Source organism: Dendropsophus ebraccatus, chromosome 8, assembly GCF_027789765.1.
Source record: "Dendropsophus ebraccatus isolate aDenEbr1 chromosome 8, aDenEbr1.pat, whole genome shotgun sequence".
NCBI lineage: Eukaryota > Metazoa > Chordata > Amphibia > Anura > Hylidae > Dendropsophus > Dendropsophus ebraccatus.
The window spans coordinates 57,899,243-57,924,657 of record NC_091461.1 but is presented as its reverse complement, the minus strand read 5'-3'; the positions used below and the strand labels follow the sequence as shown (position 1 = coordinate 57,924,657).

Here is a 25,415-nt window from a genome sequence, read left to right as displayed (position 1 = left end):
CTCTAAGCCGTATATTGTTGCGGCAATTCCGATTTTCCTGATCATCCACCAAATTAAAAAAGGGAGTGAATTTGCTGAGTATGTCAGGCCAATGTATCCTGTTGATCTGATTGCACAGCCTGTTGGGTAGATTGGGTGGCTGATATAGTGACAACAGCTTCCTCTATCCTATGCACCCGGTCAGTTAGTTGAGAAAGATTAGCTGAAAGTGCCTTTATTTCTGATTTGTAAGTGGATTCCAGGCGCTGTATATACCGTATTTTTCGCTTTATAAGACGCACTTTTTTTCCTCCCAAAGTGGGAGGAAAAACCAAGTGCGTCCTATAAAGCGAAGACGGCTCCCAAGCAGTGCTGAGCACCGCAAGGAAGCCGTCCCGCCCGCCCCCTGTATTGCCGCTCACTATGCATATGCATAGTGAGCGGCCCTGAGTGATCCTCTCCGCCCGCCCCTTCTATCGCCGCTCAGAAGCCCGGGAAAGTGCAATGAGCAGCACTTTCCTGGGCTCCTGATCGGCTAAGCGGCGATGGAGGGGGCGGGCTGGGCGGGCGGAGGGGATCGCTGTCCTACTCACCTGTCCGCCAGCACCAGCAGCTCCTCTCCCGACACTCGGGTCTCCCGTCATCCTCCGGCACAGGCAGCGGGGTACAGAGACGCTGCCTGTGTCCCGGAAGTGTTCTGCAGCGGCTGCAGGACACTTCTGGCACAGGCAGTCTCTCTGTACCCCACTGCCTGTGCCGGAGGATGACGGGAGACCCGAGTGTCGGGAGAGGAGCTGCTGGTGTCGGCGGACAGGTGAGTAACCTGTTTGTTGTTTTTCTGGTCGCAGGGGGCATTGGCTACTGTATGGCGGCATTGGCTACTATGGGGGCACTGTATGGGGGCATTTGCTACAATGGGGGGCACTGGCTACAATGGGGGCATTGGCTACTATGGGGGCACTGTATGGGGGCATTGGCTATTATGGGGGCACTGTATGGGGGCATTGGCTACTATGGGGGCACTGGCTACTATGTGGGGCATTGGCTACTATATAGGGGCATTGGCTACTATATGAGGGCATTGGCTACTATGGGGGGCACTATATGGGGGCATTGGCTACTATGTGGGGCACTATATGGGGGCATTGGCTACTATGTGAGGCACTATATGGGGGGATTGGCACCAATCACACTGCTGCTATCTCCAAACTGACAATGAGCAAAATATTTTTTTTTCTTTTTTTCCCCCCTAAAATCAGGGGTGCGTCTTATCAAAAGGCGCGTCCTATAAAGCGAAAAATACGGTACCTTTCCATGTCCTCTTTTGTAGGCATGGCAGCCATTTGCTGTTTGGCCACCCTGTCCCTCTCCACAGCTGACCCCATCACACCTGTAATAATGGGGGATGATATAAAAGAGCTCAGAGGGTTGCACTGCACTAGTGGGGAAGGGGAGAGAGACCCTGAAGCAGGAGTCTGTGTCCCAAGGTAGAGACAGGCATGCCAGCGGCTGCGTGTGCAGGAGGTGAGGTGCACAGTAATGGCGGCTGCAGAGCTGCGGGAGGACACGTGGGTGCCCGGCTCAATGGTGAGTCACCTGCTTGGCGGGCACGGGAGGCAGTGGGGAGCTGGTGATGTGGGCATATGGCAGCTTGTGGAGACCACCGGAGCACTTGCGGATACCGCGACTGTGACAGGTGAGAAGCAGCTGCTGCATAATGGCGGAGGAGACACCGCGGGACTCACACCTGTGCTTCTCAAATAGCGCTGCATGGCCACTGTAGCCGGGATTGCAGCCGTCTGCTTTGTGCGGCGTGGCTTGCCGGTGCCGGAGGTAGGCTGGGACATGTGGTGCGATTTCGATAGCGCTGATGAGCCTGGTACCGGGCAGAGGGAGCAGAGCACTTACACGATGCGACCGCTCGGCGCCATTTCGAGACCACGCTCCATCTGCCAAACATTTAAAGCCAAAACCAGGACAGGATTTGAAAAGGAGAAATCTCATGATTTCCTTTATGACCTGATCTCTGTTTATAGTCTGTTTCTGGCTTTGGCTTCAAACCTTTGGCAGATAATCTATGTAAATAGACTCTAAGTAACCTAACTATAGAATACATTTTGGAAGGACCACCCAATTTTACATCCATTGCTTTTTAAAGCGACTCTGTACCCACAATCTGACCCCCCCCCCCCCCCCCAAACCACTTGTACCTTCGCATAGCTGCTTTTAATCCAAGATCTGTCCTGCGGACTGTTCTGCAGGAGATTCAGTTATTGTCCTAAAAAACAACTTTCAAACTTGCAGCCCTGTGCCAAACTGGCGTGGCCTAGAATGACTATGCATTAGGCTGGCACAACCTCTCTGACCCTCCTCATCATCATTAGGAATGCTCCAGGCAGATTGTCTCCTATTCCTCACCTGTGTCAGCACAGCACATGGGCTGGATCTTTAAGCAGCTGTGTAATTTTCACTACAGAGGAATAGGAAAAATGGTGAAGAGAGTGGGGAGGAGGGACGGAGGGGTGGTGCAAGGTTAGGGCACAGAAACTTCAAGCCACGGCCGTTGGGCACAGGGCTGCAAGTTTAAAAGTTGTTGGGGGGGGGGGGGGGGGGGGTCAGATTGTGGGTACAGAATCGCTTTAAGTCACTCCCAACACAGCAGATCTGGCTTATGTACTATATCACAATTCATTCATTTCAACATCCAGCATGCAATACTCCAAGGCATCCAGGAAAATAGTGGATCCTTCCTATAAAAATAACAGCAGAGTCATTGTGCGGTTAGAAGCAGATTTCTGGCATTTCTTTCTCCATGTAGGTATGGGTTGTCACTACTAAATGATGGGACTGGTGCTTTTTGAAGCAAAAATATTCTTTATTCAATCTAACAAAACCAGGTGGAATTTCACCATTATGAAAAAAACACAAGGAATTAACACAAGCATTAACTAGCACAAAAAAAATATATACATTATTTGAAGGCTATCGACACCCTTGAAAAGCTATTTTTATTTTTGCTTTGTACTTAAAGTGTCTTTATACCATTATCTCTATAGGTCTTTAAACAGAAAAATGTTTACTTTATGTAAACAGTGTTTTTTGGCTGACAAGTACAGAGCAAGAATTAAAAAAAAAAAAAAGAACTGAATCGAGACAAAAAAAACAAACAAAACTTTTTTCGAAAATGTCTGCCCTAGTTTCTTGACATTTTACCACTTAACAAGTATCTACCTTATTAAGCATATAAAATATTTCAACAAAGATGATCATGCATCAAATATTCATTTGCTGCAAAGTCTTAAGCAACAATTTTCTTCTGAAAAAGAAATATTGGGGAGATTCTTACAGACCAGGAGATATATTAAAAATGTTTTAATTTCCAAAATAAATATAAAACATCAACATAAGGACCAGAGTGCAACTCTGTAATAAAGAAATCAGTGAAAGAAATTTCAAGGCTCTGCAGGGGAGGGGGGTCTAGACTGTTGTCTGGGAGGAGAGGTAACTGATGGAGCTTCTTCCTCCGTCTTCTCTGCCTCCTCTGTCTTCTCTTTGCCCTCTGCCTCCTCTGTCTTCTCTATGCCCTCTGCCTCCTCTGTCTTCTCTATGCCCTCTGCCTCCTCTGTCTTCTCTATGCCCTCTGCCTCCTCTGTCTTCTCTATGCCCTCTGCCTCCTCTGTCTTCTCTATGCCCTCTGCCTCCTCTGTCTTCTCTATGCCCTCTGCCTCCTCTGTCTTCTCTATGCCCTCTGCCTCCTTTGTCTTCTCTATGCCCTCTGCCTCCTCTGTCTTCTCTATCCCCTCTGCCTCCTCTGTCTTCTCTATCCCCTCTGCCTCCTCTGTCTTCTCTATCCCCTCTGCCTCCTCTACCCCTTCTGTCTTTTCTACCCCCTCTAACTCCTCTGTCTTCTCTACCCCCTCTATCTCCTCTGTCTTCTCAGCTTCAGCAGGAGGTGGTGAAGGTGGAGGTGGGGAAGGTGGAGTTGGGTTACCAAGATTACCATCTCTAGTTCCCTTCTCATTGGAAACAATCTCACCTTCCTCAATTTCCTGATCAGACTCTGTAGTGAAGGCTACAGTATCCTCTTTTTTGGCAGAGGGCTCTGCACTGCTGCTCCGTTCTTCCCGGCTACGTTTTGGGTTTCTCTCCCGGCTGTGACTGCGACTCCTCCTACCATTTCTTCTACTTCTCTCTTTGCTGCGACGCCTGTCTCTACTACTTTCCCGCTTTCTTTTTCTTTCCTCTCTGCTGCGACTTCTGCTTCTCTCTTTGCTGCGACTGTATCTATCACTGCGGCTCCTGCTTCTTTCCCTTTCATTACTGCGACTCCTGCCTCTGCTGTCTTTGCTCCGGCTTCTGTCCCTATTCTTTCTATCCCTACTTCTCTCTCTCCTGTCCTTGCTTCGGCTTCTGTTTCTATCATTTCGCTTACTGTCCCTCTTTTCTTTGCTATGGCTTCTATCTCGATCATTACTCAGACTTCTTTCACCTCCTTTGTTTACAGGACTTTTTTCTTCGCTCCCATTCCTTTCTCTCTCCTTGCTAGGACTTCTTTCTTTACTTCGGCTGTCCCTCCCCTTGCTACGACTCCTACTTCTGCTCCTCTTTTTTTCTGTACTGGGACTTCTGCTATCTCTATTCTTTCGTGGTTTGCTAAGACTTCTGCTCCTGTCTCTACTGTAGCTACGGCTTCTTCCTCTTCTAGTCTTGCTTACACTTCTGCTGCGGCTTCTGCTTCTGTCTCTGCTGTGGCTCCTGCTTCTTCGGTCCCGTCGCCTGCTTCTGCTTCGAGATCTGTGAATATTTTGGAGTGGGAAAAAAATATGCATTATAAGACTTAGGAAAAATAAACTTTTATTTCTTTAAAAAAAAAAAAGAAAAATTAACTTAAATTAAATTAACTATCAAATTTGTCAATTACCTTGATCTTGAGCGACTGCTCCTCAATGATCGAGACCTGAAATATGACAGAAATACAATTTAAATTTCAATTAAATATAAAAGTACAAACTGATCTAAGTACAGAGTGCAAGATCTCATTCAGTGCATATAAATGTAAACTGGCAAGTACATCTTTGTTTTGTGTTCAGCCTACGGGGACCAAGTAAGGCAATATGCATACGTTCAGTATTTTTTTCATGTCCATATACACCTCCCACTAACCACCCGAACAATCCATTAAAAATTACCGATTTGGGCATCTGTAGTGCATCCTTATTTCCGTAAATCCGTTTTTGGAAACACAACCTTACGACACGTGACTAATGACTCATCCATATTTTTTTAAGGAAATACGGATGACAAAAGGCTACACTCCGTAGAAAATAGCAGATCTCATTGATTTCTATGAGAGAATCAGCAAAAAAAACTGGGTCTGCTCTATGACCCTTTTTTTCAGGACTGGTTTGCATCCTTGTAATCTACTGCTTGGGTGAATAGCCATCAGTGACTGGAGTGGCGTCCTGCCCTAGTCACTGACTGGCTGAGCGGCCAGTCCATCAGCCGGGTCGTGAGGTGTCAGTGCTGGAGATTCCGAAGCCCAGCGAGGGTCCTGAAACCGGTCCCACTGCTCACCAAAGGCACAGGGCTAGGTAAGTTCGTATTTCTGATCAAATTCCACCCTGCTAGCGGCCAGATTTTAAAGAGGGCTGGACTTCTCCTTTAAAGAGTCAGTCCATAGATGTGGTTCTACAGAGTTCTGCACAGGGAGATGGAGCTCACGCTGGGCTGTCAGGTTGCCAAGAGAACAATTATTCGATTCTGGCCCGTGCACGGGACTTGCTTTGGCAACTTAACTACCTTACGTAAAGTGGTTAGGTGTCTCCCTATTTGAACTGTCCAGAGCACATGACACCAGATCACTGGAGGTATGTCTCAAGGATTTATGGAGCAAGCTCAGAAGTCAAGCCCACTCCATACCCATCGGCTGAAGGCAGTCAACAGCCACAAGCTAGCACATAGCAATTTTTGCTTGATTCTGGATTGAAAACACAAACTGTGCAAATCTTTCCATTATAATTTTGCCCTGTCAGTTCCACTCCTGATTTTGGCTACAAATACTGACCAAAATACGACAAGACCATTGTTACGACGAGACCATTGTTAATATATGTTCCTTAAAATCGCTCTATTCCCAGGGTTTTAACACTTTTATCCTTTGGTCTATGGGGCTGTGTGAGGTGTCATTTTTTGCGCCATGACGTGATTTTTCTGGATTGTATGCGGCCAAAAATGTGCAATTTTGGAACTTTGGAATTTTTTTTGCGCTTACACCGTTTACCGTGCGAGACCAATGCCCCCTTGACGCCCATTGGTGGGCCGACCTAGAGGGGATGGGGCCTAGACCTTTAGGCCAGCCTGGTCCAATGGCCGACGAGGGGGCAGGGCCAATGGTGGTGTTGTGGACAAAGTTAAGTGGCGCTAATGCCGCAAGGCCCCGCCCACTTAACACACTCTGCAGTTGACAAAAGATGACTTTTTACTTGAACAAGCACCATGACATGATATAAAATAAGGTATGAAAACCGCTAAATTTACCCTTTACACCTGTGTAGAGATGTCAGAATGCACAAAGGGGGTGACAGTGTCACTTTAAGGTGGAAAGCTAGTACATTTTTAGCAAATATTATTAAAGCATAGGAATCTAAGAAATGTACTTCTTTGTATGATGAAAATAGTGTGCTCACACCTGACCAGGACACTTACAAAAAAATTACTTGCAATCATTTTGTGGAAGAAGTGTATGAAGCCAGCGGGAAGATGCGCATATCTCTACACTGTTGGATAGTCTTAATATTCCCAAAATGAATCCTAACCAAAAATATATGTTGTTTAAGGGTAGCTTCACAAGTACTGTGTCACATCGGATTTGATGGTGCTGATCTGATCTAAATAACTGAACAGAACATCAAATCTGCTGCAGATCAGCTCCGGATCCCGTACATGTGAACGCACCCTAACAGTGGAAGATTTAGCTTTAGCCCTTAAAAGTTTTTAAGGGAAGTCCACTCTAGACACGGATGGGCTGCCATTTGAGGTGTATAAGGAATTTCAAGAGGTTTTGCTCCTAAGGTTGTTGGGAGAGTTTTAGGGAATCTTGTTTGGATGGTATACTCTCTCAGTCGATGAGAGGCTTGTATAGTCCTGATTGGGAAAAAAACAAGGACTTGCCAAGGGTGGACTCTCATCATCCAATATCTTTAAAGGGGTAGTGCGGCGCTAAGAAATTATTCACAAAATAACACACTTTACAAAGTTATACAACTTTGTAATGTATGTTATGTGTTATGTTATAACTGTGCTCAGCCAATCGCGGCTGAACATAGTTATGACACGGAAGAGGGGGGCCGGCATGAGGGACGGCAGGAGCGGGTCGGCTGGCCTCCCGAAGGTCGGTCGACATGGATCAGGTATGTATAATGCACTACACTTCCGGGTCCACGGGCGGGGAACACAGGGAAGGGGGCCATTCACATTCATAACATACATTACAAAGTTGTATAATGTGTGTTATTTTGTGAATAATTTCTTAGCGCCACACTACCCCTTTAATAAATACTGATTGCAAAATCATCGCTAAAACACTGGCCCTCTGTTTGGCAGAAGTAGCTCCAATAGTTCTTGGTGATGAACAATCTGGGTTTGTTCCGGGGACATACACAAGATAACATATTCAGGGTGTTTGCCAAACGTCCAGCTGGAGACGGGTCCCCCCGATGCATCCTGTCTCTTGACGCCACTAAGGTGATAGACAGGGTGGAGTGGGGTTTCCTTTGGAGGGCACTGGAGGCCATTGGGCCGAGATCATCTCCAGAGGTCCTGGGGTTTGAATTAAGGATGGGATGAAAAACTTGTTATATGCGGATGATATATTGCCTTTTTTCCGTGACCGGGAGGGTGCCATCCAGACAATTATGCATATATTGGCCAACTTTGGGAGGGTGGCTGGCCTAGAAATTAATTGGGGCAAATCCTCTTTGCTTCCTTAGGGGAAGGGATTTGCGACTTCTGATGTAGGGGTTTCAGTGGTAAAACCGGTGAAAATCTTAAATATCTAGGTATTCAGATGTTTGCATACATTGATAAATTCCTGGATCATAATCTATTTCCCCTAATGAAAAGGATTAAAACTAAAATAGAACATTGGGTGTAGCTGTCGCTGGCAACTGCAGATAGGTTAGCTATTATAAAAATGGGTACAACACATACAAAACTTGTGAAAGCATAACCAGATGGTTTGATGATTACTTTATTTCTTGGCAAAGTTGGGGGAACAGACCTAAAAAATTGGAGGCTTTCTCCGAAATGAAAATTTGTTTTCATTTCAGGGAGTTTCGTATTTACGCCGTTCACCCTGGGGTAAAACTGACATGTTATGCATGTTCCTCAAGTCGTTATGATTACAACGATATGTAACATGTATAACTTATTTTATTTGATGGCTTGTAAAAAATTCAAACCATTGTTAATAAAATGTTCCTTAAAAGGGGTATTCCCCCCAAAATTATTTTTGCATGAATACATTGCCCACCCATAGCTTTCCATCTTTCCAATATAAACTTATTATGGATTCTGGACAGTTTTTCTGCTATCTAGATGCATTCACCCCCCCACCGAATGCATAGAATCATCAGCTCTCAGTCCAACCCTGACACACTCCCTGATCGCGCTGTAGGGAGGGGGACGGGGGGGCTGCACTCACAGGCCAACGGGTGAGCTGCGGGGAGTGGATACGCTCCGGGTGGGGGGGGGATACAGGGTGCCGGGCGAGTGAGCTCTGGGTGCTGTTAGTGAGGCAGACAGTGAACAGCAGCAGCAGCTGTGACTGTCTCACTATCCTCCCTCTCTTCAGTGGACTGGGGTAGAAACGCTAACCCGGCCCATTAAAGAGACTGAGGACACGTGATGTTGTCTCGGAGGGTGGGAGCCAGAAGCAGGGAGTGTGTCAGGGTTGGACTGAGAGCTGATTATTCTATGCATTCGGTAAGGGGGGTGAATGCATCTAGATAGCAGCAAAACTGTCCAGAATCCATAATAAGTTTATACTGGAAAGATGGAAAGCTATGGGTGGGCAACGTATTCATGCAAAAATTATTTTGGGGGGGGAATACCCCTTTAAAATCGCTCTATTCTCATGCTTATAGCGCTTTTATCCATTGGTCTATGGGGCTGTGTGAGGTGTCATTTTTTGTGACATGACATGCACTTTCTATCGGTACCTTGATTGCACATATGTGACTTTTTGATCACTTTTTAATACATTTTTTTCTGGATTTTATGCGACCAAAAAAAGCGCAATTTTGAACTTTGGATTTTTTTTTCGCTTACACAGTTTACCGTGCGAGTTCAGGAATGTGATAATTTAATAGTTCGGGCGATTACACACACGCCGATACCAAATATGTTTGTTTATTTATATTTATAAAATGGGAAAAGGGGGGTGATTTGGACTTTTAATAGGGGGGGGGGGGGGGATTTTTTATTAATAAAAAAAAATGTTCACTTTTTTTTTTTACATTAACTAGAAGTCTCCCTGGGGGACCTGTATATACACAGCACTGATCAGTGAGATCGGTGATAGATTGCAGTGGCCTGCTGGAGGCCATAGCAATCTACTGCCGAACCGTGTCAGTGCGACGCTGAGGCCCGACACGGGCAGAAGAACCGATCTCTCTCCAGCGCGATCGCATCGCTGGTGGGAGAACCGTCCCACTAAACACCAGGGAGATTATGTATAAAGCACTTCAATGCAGCTGTCATGTTGTGCTAATAGAGGCGCACCCCGGCTGCAGATCACAGCCGTGAGCGGCGCCGTTCAGAGCTGGGTCCCGGCGGGACCCCTCTCTGAACTCCCCCAGCGCCACCATGACGTACCAGATACGTCATGGGACGCTAAGGGGTTAAACAAACCACAAGATGTACCAACATTAAGTAACTTATATGCTAGACTTTATTACTAGAACCAAAAAGCTTACCTTGAGCGACTGCGGGAAGAGGAACGTTTTGGCAACGACTCAGCTCTATCCTCCACAAGACGGATCTTTCGCCCATTCACTTCTCTGCCATCCAGTCTTTCTAATGCTCTCTTCATGTCAGAATATGAACGAAATTCTATGACTCCTTCATTGGGCCGATGGTGGTGGGCATCAGCAAAAGTAACTTCCCCTGCTTGTCGCATAAAATCCTTTGGAAAAAAAAAAAATAAAAGTATGAGATACATAAGGCAGCATACATGTATAGTAAATAAATACTATGTAGAATTTTACCCTGTACTTAAAAGCATTTGCAATGTCACATTTCAGTACAGTATAGTGCATGAGTCACACATCCAATGAAGTCTTTATATTAAAAGGAGAAGTCTGGCCAAAAGTATTTTTTAATATGTTATTACATAAGGAAAGAAAGACAAATTCCTAATATACACTTATTATGGAAAATGCACATATACTGCTTTTTTCCTCAATTTAGTAGATCATGCAGACTTCAATTTCTCTAAAAAAATGTGACGTCACGAACCGAACCAGAGCTGGTCTGGGTCCTATGAAGCTCCAAGCAGGGGGTGCAGTATATGGAGAATTTACATGTAATTGGGTTGCAGTCATCCATAGCAGCTTGTGCACTCACCGGGTGGCAGAAAGAGGCTGCCCGGGCACCAGTCCAACCTGCACTGGCTCCCCTAGCCCCCCAAAGGACCCTCCCACACCCGTCCATCACACTGGCCACCCTCCCCTAGCCCTCCCGCACCCGTCCATGCTGCTGGCCGCCCTCCCCTAGCCACGTCCACGCTGCTGGCCGCCCTCCCCTAGCCCCGTCCATGCTGCTGGCTGCCCTCCCCTAGCCCCATCCATGCTGCTGGCTGCCCTCCCCTAGCCCCATCCATGCTGCTGGCTGCCCTCCCCTAGCCACATCCATGCTGCTGGCCGCCCTCCCCTAGCCACATCCATGCTGCTGGCCGCCCTCCCCTAGCCACATCCATGCTGCTGGCCGCCCTCCCCTAGCCACATCCATGCTGCTGGCCGCCCTCCCCTAGCCACATCCATGCTGCTGGCCACCCCCCCGCACCTGACCATGTCACCGGCCGACCGGTGACATGGCCGGGTGCGGGGGTGGCGGCCAGCAGCATGGCCGCGTGCGGGGGGCGGCCGGTGACATGGTCGGGTGCAGGGGGCGGCCAGCAGCATGGACGGGTGCAGGGGGCGGCCGGTGACATGGTCGAGTGCGGGGAGGCGGCCAGCAGCATGGACGGGGCTAGAAGAGGGCAGCCAACAGCATGGACGGGGCTAGGGGAGGGTGGCCAGTGTGATGGACGGGTGTGGGGGGTCCTTTGGGGGGCTAGGGGAGCCGATGCAGGTTGGACTGGTGCCGGGCAGCCTCTTTCTGCCACCCGGTGAGTGCACAAGTTTCTATGGATGACTGCAACCCAATTACAATGTAAATTCTCCATATACTGCGCCCCCTGCTGGTAGCTTAATAGTAATTACACCCAGCCCTGCTCTGGTTCGGTTCATGACGTCACTTTTTTTTTTTTTTTTTGAGAAATTGAAGTCTGCATAATCTACTAAATTGAGGAAAAAAGCAGTATATGTGCATTTTCAATAATAAGTGTATATTAGGAATTTGTCTAACTTTCCTTATGTAATAAAATACTTTTGGCCGGACTTGTCCTTTAAGCATAGTTTCACTATTGCACATATCTGCATCCTGCCATATACACCTCAGAATCAGAGGATGAGCTGGCAACTTTATAAATAAAATGGAGGAGGAGGGCTCCTTAATCTCGAGTACAGGGATATCCCAGGAGTTATTTTAACATCATTTTGTAGCCTTGGGTATCCACATCAGAATGCGGTATTTATTGAATAACTTAAAAAAAGGTGTGCGCATGCTAGGCTATGGGTGTGAATATAAGGATGAGGGGGCTTAATGTTGGTATCAGGGCACCTGGAGACTACCAAATGGTACAAAACTAATGCCCCTATTCCACGAGTCGTTTGAAGGAGCAAACGAGCGCTATTAGCGCTCGTTTGCTCCTCGTTCCCCGCTCGCTGCCGCCGCTATTCAACGCGGCTGCAGCGAGCGGGTGAGTGCGGGAGGGGCGGCGGGGAGCTGCCCGGGGGATTGCTGATCGTCCGGGCAGCCCATAGGATACAGCAGCGCCTGCTGCCGATGCTCCTATTCAACGGAGCGACGGCAGCAGATCGCTGCTATATCAGTCGCTTGTTTTTCAACATGTTGAAAAACAAGCGACTGCAACGATCAGCCGACATGAACGATGTCGGCTGATCGTTGCACTTTATTCCACGGGACGAATATCGTTCGTAGCGGTCGATATCGGCCGAATACGAACGATATTGCTCCTCTAAACGACCCGTGGAATAGGGCCTTAAGGACTATAGGTTTCCTAAACCTAAGTCTAAAGTTCTATCACAAAAAGCATACCTTTAAATCTTGCCAACTGCACCTTGTAGATAGGTTTTCCACCCTCAGACGATACATTGTGCGAACAGGAGGTCCAAACTTGTCGCTGCCACTTTTACGGTGGCCATAGCCACCTGGGACACAGGGATAAAGGAGAGAGATCAGGGGCAGCAGATGTTTAGCTAAGAATGAAAACAGCAAAAAGGCACACTCTTGTCCCCTATATACACTAATTTAATTTTTCTTATGACAACTGAGATGTTATACAAAAACAACTGGCCACAACAATTCACAATTTTCTGTACAAAACTTTCCCCCAGTTTTGACATCTGTCCTCCTTTAGGGCAGTCTCTCCATAGTGCCCTATCCAGTTACTGTTATTGCCTACCAACAGTTCATACGTGCTACCCTCCCCTACACAAGCTCTCATTAAAACGTACATGCACCCCACAATTCACTTACCTTAGAATAAAGGGCTCCCCTTTGTCGCCCACGTTCAGCAGCCTCGGCCCCCCGCCGACTGGTAAACCCAACGCGCTCACCCACGTACGCGCCCCCCCGTGGCACCTCCTCGGATCTCACGAGAAGAAGAAAGAGGCGGGGGAAGGAAGAGGCTGCATCGTCAATATTACTTGGAGACAGACCCAGAGTCAGCCCCATGCCAGCCTCCGCATAATCTCCCAACGGCAGTCTTAAAATGGTCACAATCATTCTCCACACCCCCAAGACCATTTTAAAATGCATTAGGCAATAGTTAAGTTGAACAGCAAAAGTCACAGAAAAGAAAAGGAAGGTGGGTTTTGAAATATCCAAAATTATCACTGATGAAGAGTATATCAAAACCCCTCTCCAAAGCATAAACTTATAGTGGTAAAGCAAAGGATTAACACAATTTTGTGTGTTAGTTTCAAGGGTTAAAATAAACGCAAATACTCACCTATTCCCCAGCCTTGTTAAACCTTTATAGAAATCTAGCTGCTAAACCCTACATTTTAGCTGGGGACTTACTCTACAGACTGCATGCTTATTGCGGCTATAGCAGGGAGAGGAGGTTTCTGTTACATTAAGCCACCATTGTTACCAAGGAGCCAAACGTCTGGCAAAGAAGACCACTGTGTCGTGAGAGATGCAGTCTGGTACTCTTCTGTCCCAAACCACAATCCAAAGGGAAGGTGGAATAATAAAGTAGGCAAAAAAAAAGAAAAAAGAAAAAAAGAATTTCTCCCTTCATGAATATGCATGTTCAGAATCACCAGGGAGCATATTCATTGCTGAAAAAGAAAGGAGAAATACACTGCTGTATCCTCTGGTGTCCGTCGTATCCCAGGATAGACATGATGGTATATGCTGAACCCCAACCTGCCAATCCTCGACTCCTGGGAGGAATTGGGTTCTGCAGGGATCACATGGCGTACCATTCAGAGGAATGGGACAGTCACAACAACAAATCTGCCATGTGGAAATGCAGCCTTACAGTGACTAGAGAACCATCTGTCCTTTCCAAATGCTTCTCATACAACTACTAGAATACTTGTAAAACCAGCAGCAGACTCAAAGAAACTGCTCATTTTCCAGCCACATTATGAGAAGGACTTATAGAATGTAGCATTTGCCGCTGACTTGGGGGGGGGGGGCAGATCTGTTGGGTACATACCACAGTGGGGAAACTATGGAGGTAGAATAGCTTTTGCTTCTAAAATTTTCAATTCACAATTGAAAAATGATTCATGGCACAGGCCCTCTAGGAACTAGGGTATCTTTTATATGCCAAAGGGTACCACTGTACACGATAGGGCCACACTGGCACATGCCATATACTACCCTGTGGTTAACATTCTGACTGCCAGGGGGCCATGCTGTGCAGGATGCTCTATGGAGCTCTGTAGCGCCCACACACACTGGTGAAGCAGCACATATAATAGACACTCTAGTTTAGAGAAAACCTGGCAAATCCTATTATAATGTCTGCTCCACAAAACGTAGACGGCTTCATTGGAATACTCACTGCGCAAGTCTCTGCGTGGTGCACGAGCATGTTCCACAATGACGCGCTCACCACATAGGTCTCTCCCATTCATTTCATACACGGCGTCATCGGCATCGCGGACATCTTCAAACTCCACAAATCCGTAGCTTCATAAAGGAAGGAAAGAAATATAATGTTTAATATAAAGTGGGACAATAATCTTATAGAAAAAGCACCAAATGTACAAGCTGTGAGGTACATGTAAAAGCATTGTGTAAGTGCTGTACATCTATAAGAGCCACAAAACTGAGCTAGTGACGCAATGTTTATACCCCCACCCAAATATTCCACTTCCTGCACCTTGAGGGCATCACATGAGCTCCGGAGACAGCACTTTGGGGGAGGGGAGGGGGGGGGGGGGGGGGGGAGTTAAATGGGGGGCCGGGCTGTACACAGGGCAGCCATGTTGGATTGCTGCACACTTGACTCTCAGTGGAGACAAGCGGTGGCGGAAAGGTCTCAGCTTCTTATCTCACACTGGGAACAGTCATGTTTTAGTCCACTCTCACCTAATCCCTGGATCTCTACTCAAAGGGGTTCTCTGGGCGGGGTTATTTTATTGTATGGCGGGAAAAGGGGTGGAAATAGAGGCCGCCGGTCACTTACCTTCTCAGTTCCGGCACAGGGTCACACCGCCCTGTTCTCTCATCCTGGTCTGAGCTGCGGCTTGAGACGTGACGTCTCAAGGAAGCTCAGCCATTCAGCGTCTGAGGTGGGACTCCGCTACGACCGCTGAATCACCCTGAGACATCACATCTCAAGCCGCAGCTCAGACCAGGAAGCGGGACGGGAGAACAGGGGCGCTGGAACCGGGGAGGTAAGTGACCGCCAGCCTATACTTCCACCGCTTCCCCGGCCACATAATAAAAATAACCCCCACCAAGAGTACCCCTTAAATGCAGAACAACAATCCCCACTACACCTAGAAGGCCTGGCAAAGCATGCTGGGACCTGTAGTCCCACTGTTCAGACCAGCGATGGGGAACCTGCAGCCCTCTGACTGGTGCAAAACTACATCTCCCATCATGCTTGAACAGCCAAAGCCAAGCACAGAGTTTCCAGGCATGATGGGAGTTGTAGTTTGTCACCAGCTGGAGGGCCCGGGTTCCCCATCCCTGATCTGAGTGCCGGGCGGCTGTCCGGGGACGTAACACTAGGCCGTGCAGCCCCTCACACTCGGTGGAGCGGTTATGGAGACGCAGCCGCCCGCCCGTTCAGGATACGCACGCATGTGGCGGGCCGGGAGGGAGACTCCGCAGCGTCTTCTACACTACATCCCATCCACCTGCCGCCGGACGCTCACCCATTCTTCAGGTCCACCTCCACGATCTTCCCGAAACCTTTGAAGAATCGCTCCACGTCCCTCTCCCGGGCCCGATGACTGAGCCGTCCAATGTAAATCCTTGGCATCACCGATGACCGTGACATGTGAACAGTGTCTAGAAACCTGCGCAGCACGCGACCTCAACCAGACACACGCGCTCACTGCCTGCAAACGCAACGGCCAAAGCGCGGGCTCGAAACCGGAAGTGAGAATGGGGGCAGACGACGCCTGCGTGGAACGCAGAATGTACGTGGTGACGTAGTTCCGGAGGTGGCGCGTATGAGTCGTCAAGCATAAAGAGTGTGGAAGAAGTGGGGGCAGTCTGGGGATTGTAGACGGTGGAGGACTAGATGTCCCAGCATGCCTTACAGTGTATGCAAAGGCTTTCGTCCCTCAGCAGCTACTCACACTACTAGTTGGGGTGTATGATATCTATACTGTAGTGCAGTGTTTGTAAAGTATGGCGCCCCCTGGTTGTTGGTGAGGAAATTTTCAGGAGTATAAGCCGCACAGTCCATTAGCTGACTGATACAATCTGCATTAGCATTGGGAATCATTGATGTACACCAGTCATGAATATTTGGCGCAAATCTGCACAGAACTCCCAGATACTGTTGAGCAGATCTGTCACAATGTTCGGGTTCAAACACTTTATTTGATTCTGACCGCTCAATGTTTGGTTGCGCAGCAGTAGAAGATGGCTGCTGCTCTATGGAGTCATGGGAAACACTGATACAGCCGTTTTCTGTAGCCATGTTTTCCTGGCAGCCTGAGTGCAGCATCCAAGTTCTGCAAGCAAACGCTGAGCATTCAGGTTTGGATAACGCTGAACCTGAACACTATACTACTCGCAAACACTTAGGACGTTTCCACGGCAAACTGAATCTCTACCAGCAGCAGTGTCTGCACACGCGGTTTACTGTCTGCATGCACTTCCACTTTGGCCCTGCTATATTGCACATAGTGTACCTTCAATATACAAGGATGGCTTTACATCTGTGTTGTCTGTACCATCATTTTCCCTCACAGAAGAGAATAAAAAAAAAAAGGGTAGCTTCATATGTACCAGAATTGTGAGGGATTTTCCGCTCCAATTCCTGGTACTGTCAGTTTATATGGGTTTACATACTCGCAGCGGATTCTTCATTCCGCTACAAGTATATAAACTCAGCCCCCCTTAACCCTCCGCGGCTCAGTGAATACTTTACCCGTCTGCTCCCTGACATCCCGCCACAACCACTGGTTGAGAGGGAAGCCAGGAGCCACAGATGAAGGCCGGAGCGCGGACGGGTAAAGTATTCACCTCAGAGGGTTAAAGAGGATGTTTAACACTAATGAAAAAAAAAAAAAAAAAGGCTGGCATAGTGGCTACTGTTTACCCAAGTCAACCTGGAAAGTTTTGTTGTGATCTGCTATTTTTGGGGGCCATGGTAGAGTCTTTTCTATCCAGGCATCTTCACTTCCTGGTTTTGATAATATGCCCACCCACTGTCTCAGACTACATGGACCAGCCTGCTATGCAAGCCAGAGCCAGCCTTCTGCTGCTAATGTCTCCCATATTCTAGTTACTTCCCCCTTGCCCAGTGATGCTACTGACTACAGACACTCTCTATGTAAGGCAATGTACCTTATCTAATATACTGCTGTTAGCTTATAACAGTCAACTACTATACTTATAGCTGCTTGCAGCATTGGGTCACTCAGACATATGGATCCTGCCAGTAGTGTAATTTGGTGGGGGCAGAGGGGGCGGCCGCTCCGGGGCCCACACAGGCAGAGGGCCCACTGAAGATTTCACCAATTAATGCTGTCCACAAAAGCTATTGCTTTTGCAGACAGACTTAACAAATGTCTATTGGCTGTAGGTGGCCCCCTGGCCAGCACTAAGTGCTCCTCAGGGGTCCACACGGCTAGCAAATGCTGTGCCTGATGCGAGGAGAAAACAAATAAATATCTAAGCAGCACCAGATAAGAAATGTGTATATATGGGTGCATGTCTCACCAGAACAGAGAAGAACAGTTGAATGCAGAACGGTGATTGAAAAGGCTCTCCACCTTGCCAATCACTGTTGTGGCCACAAGAGGCCGTTCCCTCCCTTAGAGCTGCGGGACATGAGTGATGTCACTCGTGCGCTCACAGAGCAGGGAGAGAGTTGACATCAGAAGACTACAGTACTGCAGCTCAACAGCAGGTTGATATGGCTTTTGTTTTGTTAGTTATAGAGGAGGAGACCTATGGGGGTGGGTGGGGCTAACTCTTGGGAAGGATTTCATCTATGGGGGTTGAGGTATGGGATAACTGAAAAGGGGGTATTTAATTTGGAGGTACAGTCTACTGACAGTGGTAGTGGTGGTGGTGGGGGGGGGGGGTGTCTAACCACCAGTAGGATTACCAGGGAGATTGCTGCTGGGGGAGGGGGTGGTGAATACATACCGGGGGGGGGGGGGGGGGTTACCTACATGAGAGGTCTAAATACTATATAGATGAACAGAGGGGACTTTAACTTCTATATGAGGGCACAGAGGGCCCTAACTACTACTACTACATGGAAACAGAGAGAAATAATTACTGTATTGGGGCACAGAATGCATAGAGAAGCTGAACTTCAATTTGAAGGTACAGAGGTACAGACTACTATATGTCTTTATGGAGGTAGAGGGGTTGATAATCTACTATGTTAAGGTAGAGATGGTGGCCTTTTTACTATCTGTGAGCATAGAGGGACCCTGCGTTCTATGTGAGGGCTAAAACTGGGTCTAAGTACTACATGAGGGCATAAAGTGGGCAACAGTGTGGAGCAATACACATAGGCATGGTGCCTTAGTGAGATGCCTAAAATGTTTGTTTGGCAGAGACGAGGCATTGCCAGGAGAAGTCTTCATGATGGCCGAGCCAAACAGAGGAAAAAGGAAAAGTAAGCCACCTACCAAACTTGTCACTAACATTTCATACAGAGAAGACGCCCCCTGTGCTTTGTCTGTCCAAGCATGATGGGAATTGTAGTTTTGAAAAATCTGGAGGGACATGAGTTTGACACCCCTGGTGTTAGTCATTAGGTTGTGATGAAGCTAGTAGTCATTGTGTTGAGGTATTACTTGTAGAATTGTCTTATGTTTAAAAAAAAATAATAATAATAAAAAAAAAAATATATATATATATATATATATATATTATCTTTTATGTTGCGTTAGTCTGGCTTTTTTGTATATAGGTTATTTAGTATAGTTGCCTTGAACTGCATGGGACTATTTATTGTTATTACCCAGCATTTGTACTATACATTTACTCTATTAGTACTGCAGGTATGGTATCCCCTTCGGATGTTGCCTATTTGGTAATTGACGATCAGCTATGGTGTAGTCCTCATGCTGCCCAATAAATATTAGACAGATAGATATGAGATAAAGAGATAGAAGAATGGATGGATAGAAAACAGAAACAGCGCCATAGCTTCCTCTATGATGTTTGTGGTGTTACAACTTGGTTCAATTTTTTTTTTAGTGGAACTCTAGCTGCACTACCACATCCAAGCTTTGGAGGAGAGTGGCGCTGTCTCTGGAAAGAGGCCGCTATGTTTTTGCAATGCTGAATAACCCCTTTAATATTTACATGGTTATATATGTGAAATATAGAAAGTCTTTTCCACTGTTCAGTCCCTGTTCACTCTGAATAATGTAGTAGAAAATACCCTTTATTATTTGGAAAGCATTGTCATCCGCTAAGATTCTCTATGGGTAACATAATCGGTTGGGGGCCCACTGAGACTCACTCGCCCCCCCTAGGCTGAACCCCTAGCTATGCCCCTGGATCCTGCAGCTGCTGCTGGACTGCATGCACTGGGACTGAGCAGGGGTGGGAGCTGGGCCTGGTCCTCACCTACAGTAAGCACTGCTCTCCCTCTCTGCTCCATCAGCCTCTGACTGCCCCACCTCTTATCTTCTAAGCCCAGAGAGGAGGAGGGCCAGGCACAAGTTACAAGTGGGTATGCTTTCTGCCCCATCCATCCCCATCTGTGTGACACCTTCAGCCCTGCTAGACAGAGGGGATAACACATTCAGCTCTGCTACATGTAGGTGGTGGTGACACATTCAGCTCTGTAATATCTAGGGGCTGGTGACACATTCAACTCTGCTACATGTGGGGGGTGGTGACACATTCAGCTCTGCTATATCTGGTTGGTGGTGACACATGCAGCTCTGCTACATGTGGGCGGTGGTGACACATTCAGCTCTGTTATATCTGGGTGGTGGTGACACCTTCAGCTCTGCTACATGTGGGGGGATGACACATTCAGCTCTGCTACATCTAGGTGGTGGTGACACATTCAGCTCTGCTTTATCTGGGGAGCCATTCAGTAGCTATGGGGGGGGGGGGATTCTATTGGCTGAGACAGTGCAGTGATGAAGGTCTTGCAGAGCTCTGTTATTGGCCAGATAGGGACATGTGACAATTGGACCAATCAGAATGCATATGCAGATTAGTTATGTGGAGCAAGTGCTGCCGAAGTTACTGTGTGAGGTATTGGCACAAAATGGCGTCCTGTAAGTTGGTGTCGACAGTAATTGAAAATTTTAGACCTACATGACTTCCTGGGCTGCAGGAGAGGGATGAAAAGTGCAGGAAAACGTGGGGACTGTATAACTTGGGGAAAGGTAGAGAATGGAGAAAAAAAGATTTAAACCAGACAACCCCTTTAACCCTTTAAGGACGGAGACAATTTTTGTTTTTTTGCGTTTTCGTTTTTTCCTCCTTGTGTTTAAAAGGCTATAGCACTTGCATTTTTCCACCTAGAAAGCCACATGAGCCCTTATTTTTTGCGTCACTAATTGTACTTTGCAATGACAGGCTGAAAAGTATGCTGAGCAACCAGAAAAAAATTCAAAGTGTGGTGAAATTGAAAAAAAAAAAAAAAACGCATTTCTTTCATTTGGGGGGTATTTGTTTTTACACCATTCGCCCTGGGGTAAAACTGACTTGTTATATATGTTCCTCAAGTCGTTACAATTAAAACAATATGTAACATGTCTAACTTTTCTTTTATCTGATGGCCTGTAAAAAATTCAAACCATTGTTAACAAATATAAGTTCCTTAAAATCGCTCTATTCCCAGGCTTATAGCGCTTTTATCCTTTGGTCTATGGGGCTGTATCAGGTGTCATTTTTTGTGCCATGATGTGTTCTTTCTATCGGTACCTTGATTGCGCATATACGACTTTTTGATCGCTTTTTATTAAATTTTTTCTGGATTTGATGGAACCAAAAATGCGCAATTTTGCACTTTAGGATTTTTTTGCGCTGACGCCGTTTACCGTGCAAGATCAGGAATTATTAATTAATAGTTCGGGCGATTACGCACGCGGCGATAGCAAACATGTTTATTTATTTACTTTTATTTAAAACCTGGGAAAAGGGTGATGGGTGATTCAGACTTTTATTAGGGGAGGGGACTTTTTACTAATAACAATCCTTTTTTTTTTTTTTTTTTTTTTACACATATACTAGAAGCCCCCCTGGGGGACTTCTAGTATATACACTTTGATCTCTCATTGAGATCTTTGCTGTATACTTATACAGCAAAGATCAATGAGATCGGCACTCGTTTGCTTTCGGCTGCTGCAGCCGAAAACAAACGAGTGCCGAGCCGGGGTCGACGCCATTTTGGCGACGCCAGCACCACACACGGAGATCCCCCACTAGACACCAGGGTACGGCTGCATCCGGTAATCGGAGGCAGCTGTCAACTTTGACAGCTGCCTCCGATTACCTTATTAGCCGGCACGGCAATCGGACTAATAGCCGCGCTCCCGGACTACACGCGGCACCCAGGATCGCGGCGGTTCAGAGCGGGGTCGCCGCGCGGCCCCGCTCTGAACACCTCCTGGGGACATATGACGTATGGGTACGTCATATGTCCTTAAGGGGTTAAGGGGAACATTTTTATTATTTACATTTTAGATTTTTCCTCCTCCCCTTCCTAGCACTGTAACATATTGGGGTAGACAATCATTTCTGATTACTTTTTGTATAATTTTTTTTTTTTTCCCAGCATGGCCACCTCTAAAATATGAGCATAAGGGTACAAACCCACACACCGTATAAGCAGCAGATACGCAGCAAATACGCAGCAGATTTGATGGTGCAGATTTGATGCTGAGTTCAGTTATTTAGATCTAATCTGCTGCGTATTGGCTGCGTGTTTGCTGCGTGTTTGCTGCGTATTTGCTGCGTATCGCAGCAGTAAATACGCTGCATATACGGTGTGTGGGTTTATACCCTAAATCTCCGGAATAGTGACCCACCCCCAGAAATCCAGTTAAAACACCATATGGCAGAGAGGTCCGTAGTCCCACTGTTCTTCCAGTAAAGAATCTCCTCCTTGTCAGTCTTAGGTTTAAAAGTTTCAGTGCAAGCAAAGACTGCAGATGCACTACTCTAATTAAATCAAATTAAGTATGCATAAAAGGGGCAGCGGCACACCGAAATACAGATAGGTATAAATCTCTTTATTTAACAAACCATGAAACAGAAAAGAAACACTTGAAAAAAGATTAAAAACACTTAAAAATTAGAACAAGAGACCATGATTGTAATCATTTACTCAGGGCCAGTTTAGGAGAACCATATACTCCAGGTAAATGTCTTAATCCCTATCTGATAACATAATACTAGTCCATCAACACCAGAAAAATCCTGGACGAAAATGTATAACATAAACCAGAATATATACAAACAAAGTGCAAATGCATGGAAAAAATGGATGGAGAATGAAAGATGGTAGCATGAAAGCCCCTACCAAGCGTGTGACATTTCCCCTAATACAAATAAATGCCAATGTATCTGGCAATCAGATGTAAACACAGGGAAACAGTGACAGGGATGGAGAGTGCTAATGGTGCGTTTACACAGGCAGATTTATCTGACAGATTTTGAAAGCCAAAACCAGGAATGGATTTGAAAAGAGGAGAAATCTCAATCCTTCCTTTATGACCCGTTCCCTGTTTATGGTCTGTTCCTGGCTTTGGCTTCAAAAATCTGTCAGATAAATCTGCCTGTGTAAACGCACCATAAAACAAAAACCATGCAGCACATAAGTAAGTCATAAAACATATGACTAGGAGACAAAAGTTGAAGGACAGAGGGGGAGAGGCAAGTAACCAGTAACTATGGCCCAGCGATGTCCCACGCGTTCCGTCCTGCGCACAGGACTTCCTCAGTGATAAATGCAATAAAGAACAAGTGTTCCTTTTATACATGTACAGTAATTAGCATATGAAACAATAAATATGCAGAAAATGGGCTAACAGACCTGTTGCTGACCGGAGGGGAGTTAGTAACACACGTGCTGCACCAATATGGCCGAACCGGCGTGTGGCTGTCAACACCGCGCATGCGTGAAAAAAGAGGACGTCATTAGAATCGTACGCCTGCGCAGTAATGAAGATAATCAAAGATGGCCGCCGCAGAGTAGGCCACACATATTGCGCATGCACCACTCAAAAGTCCAAAAAATAGTCGCTAAACGAGCCAAACGCAGGCCGAAACTATTGCTCTTTAATATTACCATGCGTACCAACAACAAAGATCTAAAACACATATTTGAAAGTCAGTGTGTCGAAACATCCAATAATTTATAGTTATTAAAGAAACATATTACATATTATATATTAAAAGTTTCAAAACATTGTTTAAAAATCCAATGCCAATTATTTGCCATCCACACAATCTACCCTTGATTTTGGTTTCAAAATACTGAGCAAAAATACTGTGTGTGAACATAGCGTTAACCAGTTAAAGTAGACCTGTCATGAAAAAAAAATGAAATCAGGATAACAAGCAGGTAGGAGCACTTGGCGGCGTGCTACACTTCCCAGCTGTCCATAATCTACGTCCATCAGCCCCAAAGACTTTGAAAGGAGCTGCCTGGACAGAGATCACTGCAAAGCAATGAGCGAAAACAAGTATAGGCATAAAAGAATGTAAAAGAAAAAAAAAAATTGTCGGGGTCTGGGTGTTTAGACTAATCAGTAGAACAATCACGCCTCCCTCCCTAATCTGTGCCTATGTCAGTGAGAAGGCCCCATAGACTCACATTATGTGGCTGTCTTGGTTACATGACACAGAGTCAGGGAGAGCTCAATATTTCTGGGAGACTACCAGAGAATTTTATTACTTCAACTCCAAAGATGTTTAGCCCTTTTTCCTGTTACTAATATAAATAAAATATAGCTTTTATTATTGAAAGCCATAAAAGATAAGTATATAAATACTAAAAGTTCTGGTTTATTGATTTATAGTAATAGGGGAATAAAGGACTAAAGGTTTGGTTCAATTGTTTGTATTATTTATTGTGTTTGTACTGGACATTTTGGAATAGATAACTAGTACCTTGGTGCCTTGGATTACGAGCATAATTTGTCCCGGGATCGCGCTTGTAATCCAAATCCACTCAAACCAAAGCACCTTTTCCAATAAGAAATTACTGATATGCAGACAATTGGTTCCACACCCTTAAAAATAATGATTTTTTATTCTGAATAACATGTAAAACAAATGAAACAAACATTCAGAAACCGCAGAATATGTGATATTATAAGTTACTGTACAGTAATGGAGAGGATAGGAAACACAAGGGCGGACAGAGACTGCAGGGAGTATGAAGGAATGCAGGGCAGATGTGTGGGCACAGTATAGCAGCGCTCTCTGTCTGGGGAGAGAGGGGTTACAGCTATGGAGAGATTACCTCCACAGTCCTGAAGTGGATCTGCTATGATTTGGAAGGTGAGGGAGACTTCCTGGGTCAGAGTACAGGGCTGTAGACACGGCTATGCAGACCATCCCCCTCCCCCACTCACCCTCCCACCCAGTACAGGGAGCTCTTAAACCAAAGCAATGCTCTTAAACCAAGTCACAATTTTGAAAAACTGTGAGCTCTTAAACCAAAACAGTCTTAAACCAAGGTACCACTGTATTTCTATAGTATAGTAAACAAGGGTCAAAATAAAGTCTGGTTGCATGTAGAGATGAGCGAATTTACAGTAAGTGTGGGCAAGTTCAGATACAGCCGGGGGCTAGGTTCACACTATGTAACTGTGCGGCTGTATTTTTTATGCGGCTGTAAATGTGCGGATGAAACTACGGCCGTGGGAAAAAATAGACATGCGGCTCAAAACATACGGTCATTTACTTGGAAATCTGGTTCAACTAAAAATAACAAATAAAATCTTAAGAAAGTGATGCAAACACCTCTGGATGCATCTGGGAAAGCAGAGAACACAGTTTACATGAATTGCTATTACCGGGGTTTGCGATCCTCTGCACTAATGCCGATGTCTCTCATGGTTAATATATTAAAATAATAAAACACATTTTCGTTGTAATAAAGTCCCTTTCATTGTTCAATAATTAAATTTAAACTAATCCATCATTTTGCAATTAAATATACTGTTAAAATAAATATATAAATAAATGTATATTTATATATATTTATTTTTTGACAGTATACTTAATTGCACAATGATGGATTCGTTAGAATTAAATTATTGAACAACGAAACTGAATTTATTTAATCGAAAATGTGTTTTATTAATTAAATTTTAATTAGTACAGGAAGCTCCATAAGCCGTTAATTCATATTGCAAAAGAGCTTTCTGTACTAATCATCACTTTAC

At 45.9% G+C, this 25,415-nt stretch overlaps 1 protein-coding gene across 2 annotated transcripts; it reads right to left on the bottom strand.

Annotated features, from left to right (window-relative positions):
• Window positions 1-2,833: 2,833 nt before the first annotated feature.
• Window positions 2,834-15,967, bottom strand: LOC138799390 (serine/arginine-rich splicing factor 6-like). Of its 2 annotated transcripts, XM_069980488.1 has the most exons (6): window positions 15,726-15,967; window positions 14,402-14,529; window positions 12,418-12,530; window positions 9,954-10,162; window positions 4,901-4,936; window positions 2,834-4,773 (listed from the first exon to the last, which is right to left on the bottom strand). In XM_069980488.1, exons 1-6 carry the CDS (start codon window positions 15,848-15,850, stop codon window positions 3,432-3,434), a joined length of 1,953 nt encoding a protein of 650 aa, XP_069836589.1. In that variant the 5' UTR covers window positions 15,851-15,967; the 3' UTR covers window positions 2,834-3,431. The 2 variants fall into 2 exon arrangements, with proteins under 2 accessions (XP_069836589.1, XP_069836590.1); XM_069980489.1 differs by lacking the exons at window positions 14,402-14,529; window positions 15,726-15,967 and adding an exon at window positions 12,859-12,936.
• Window positions 15,968-25,415: the final 9,448 nt, after the last annotated feature.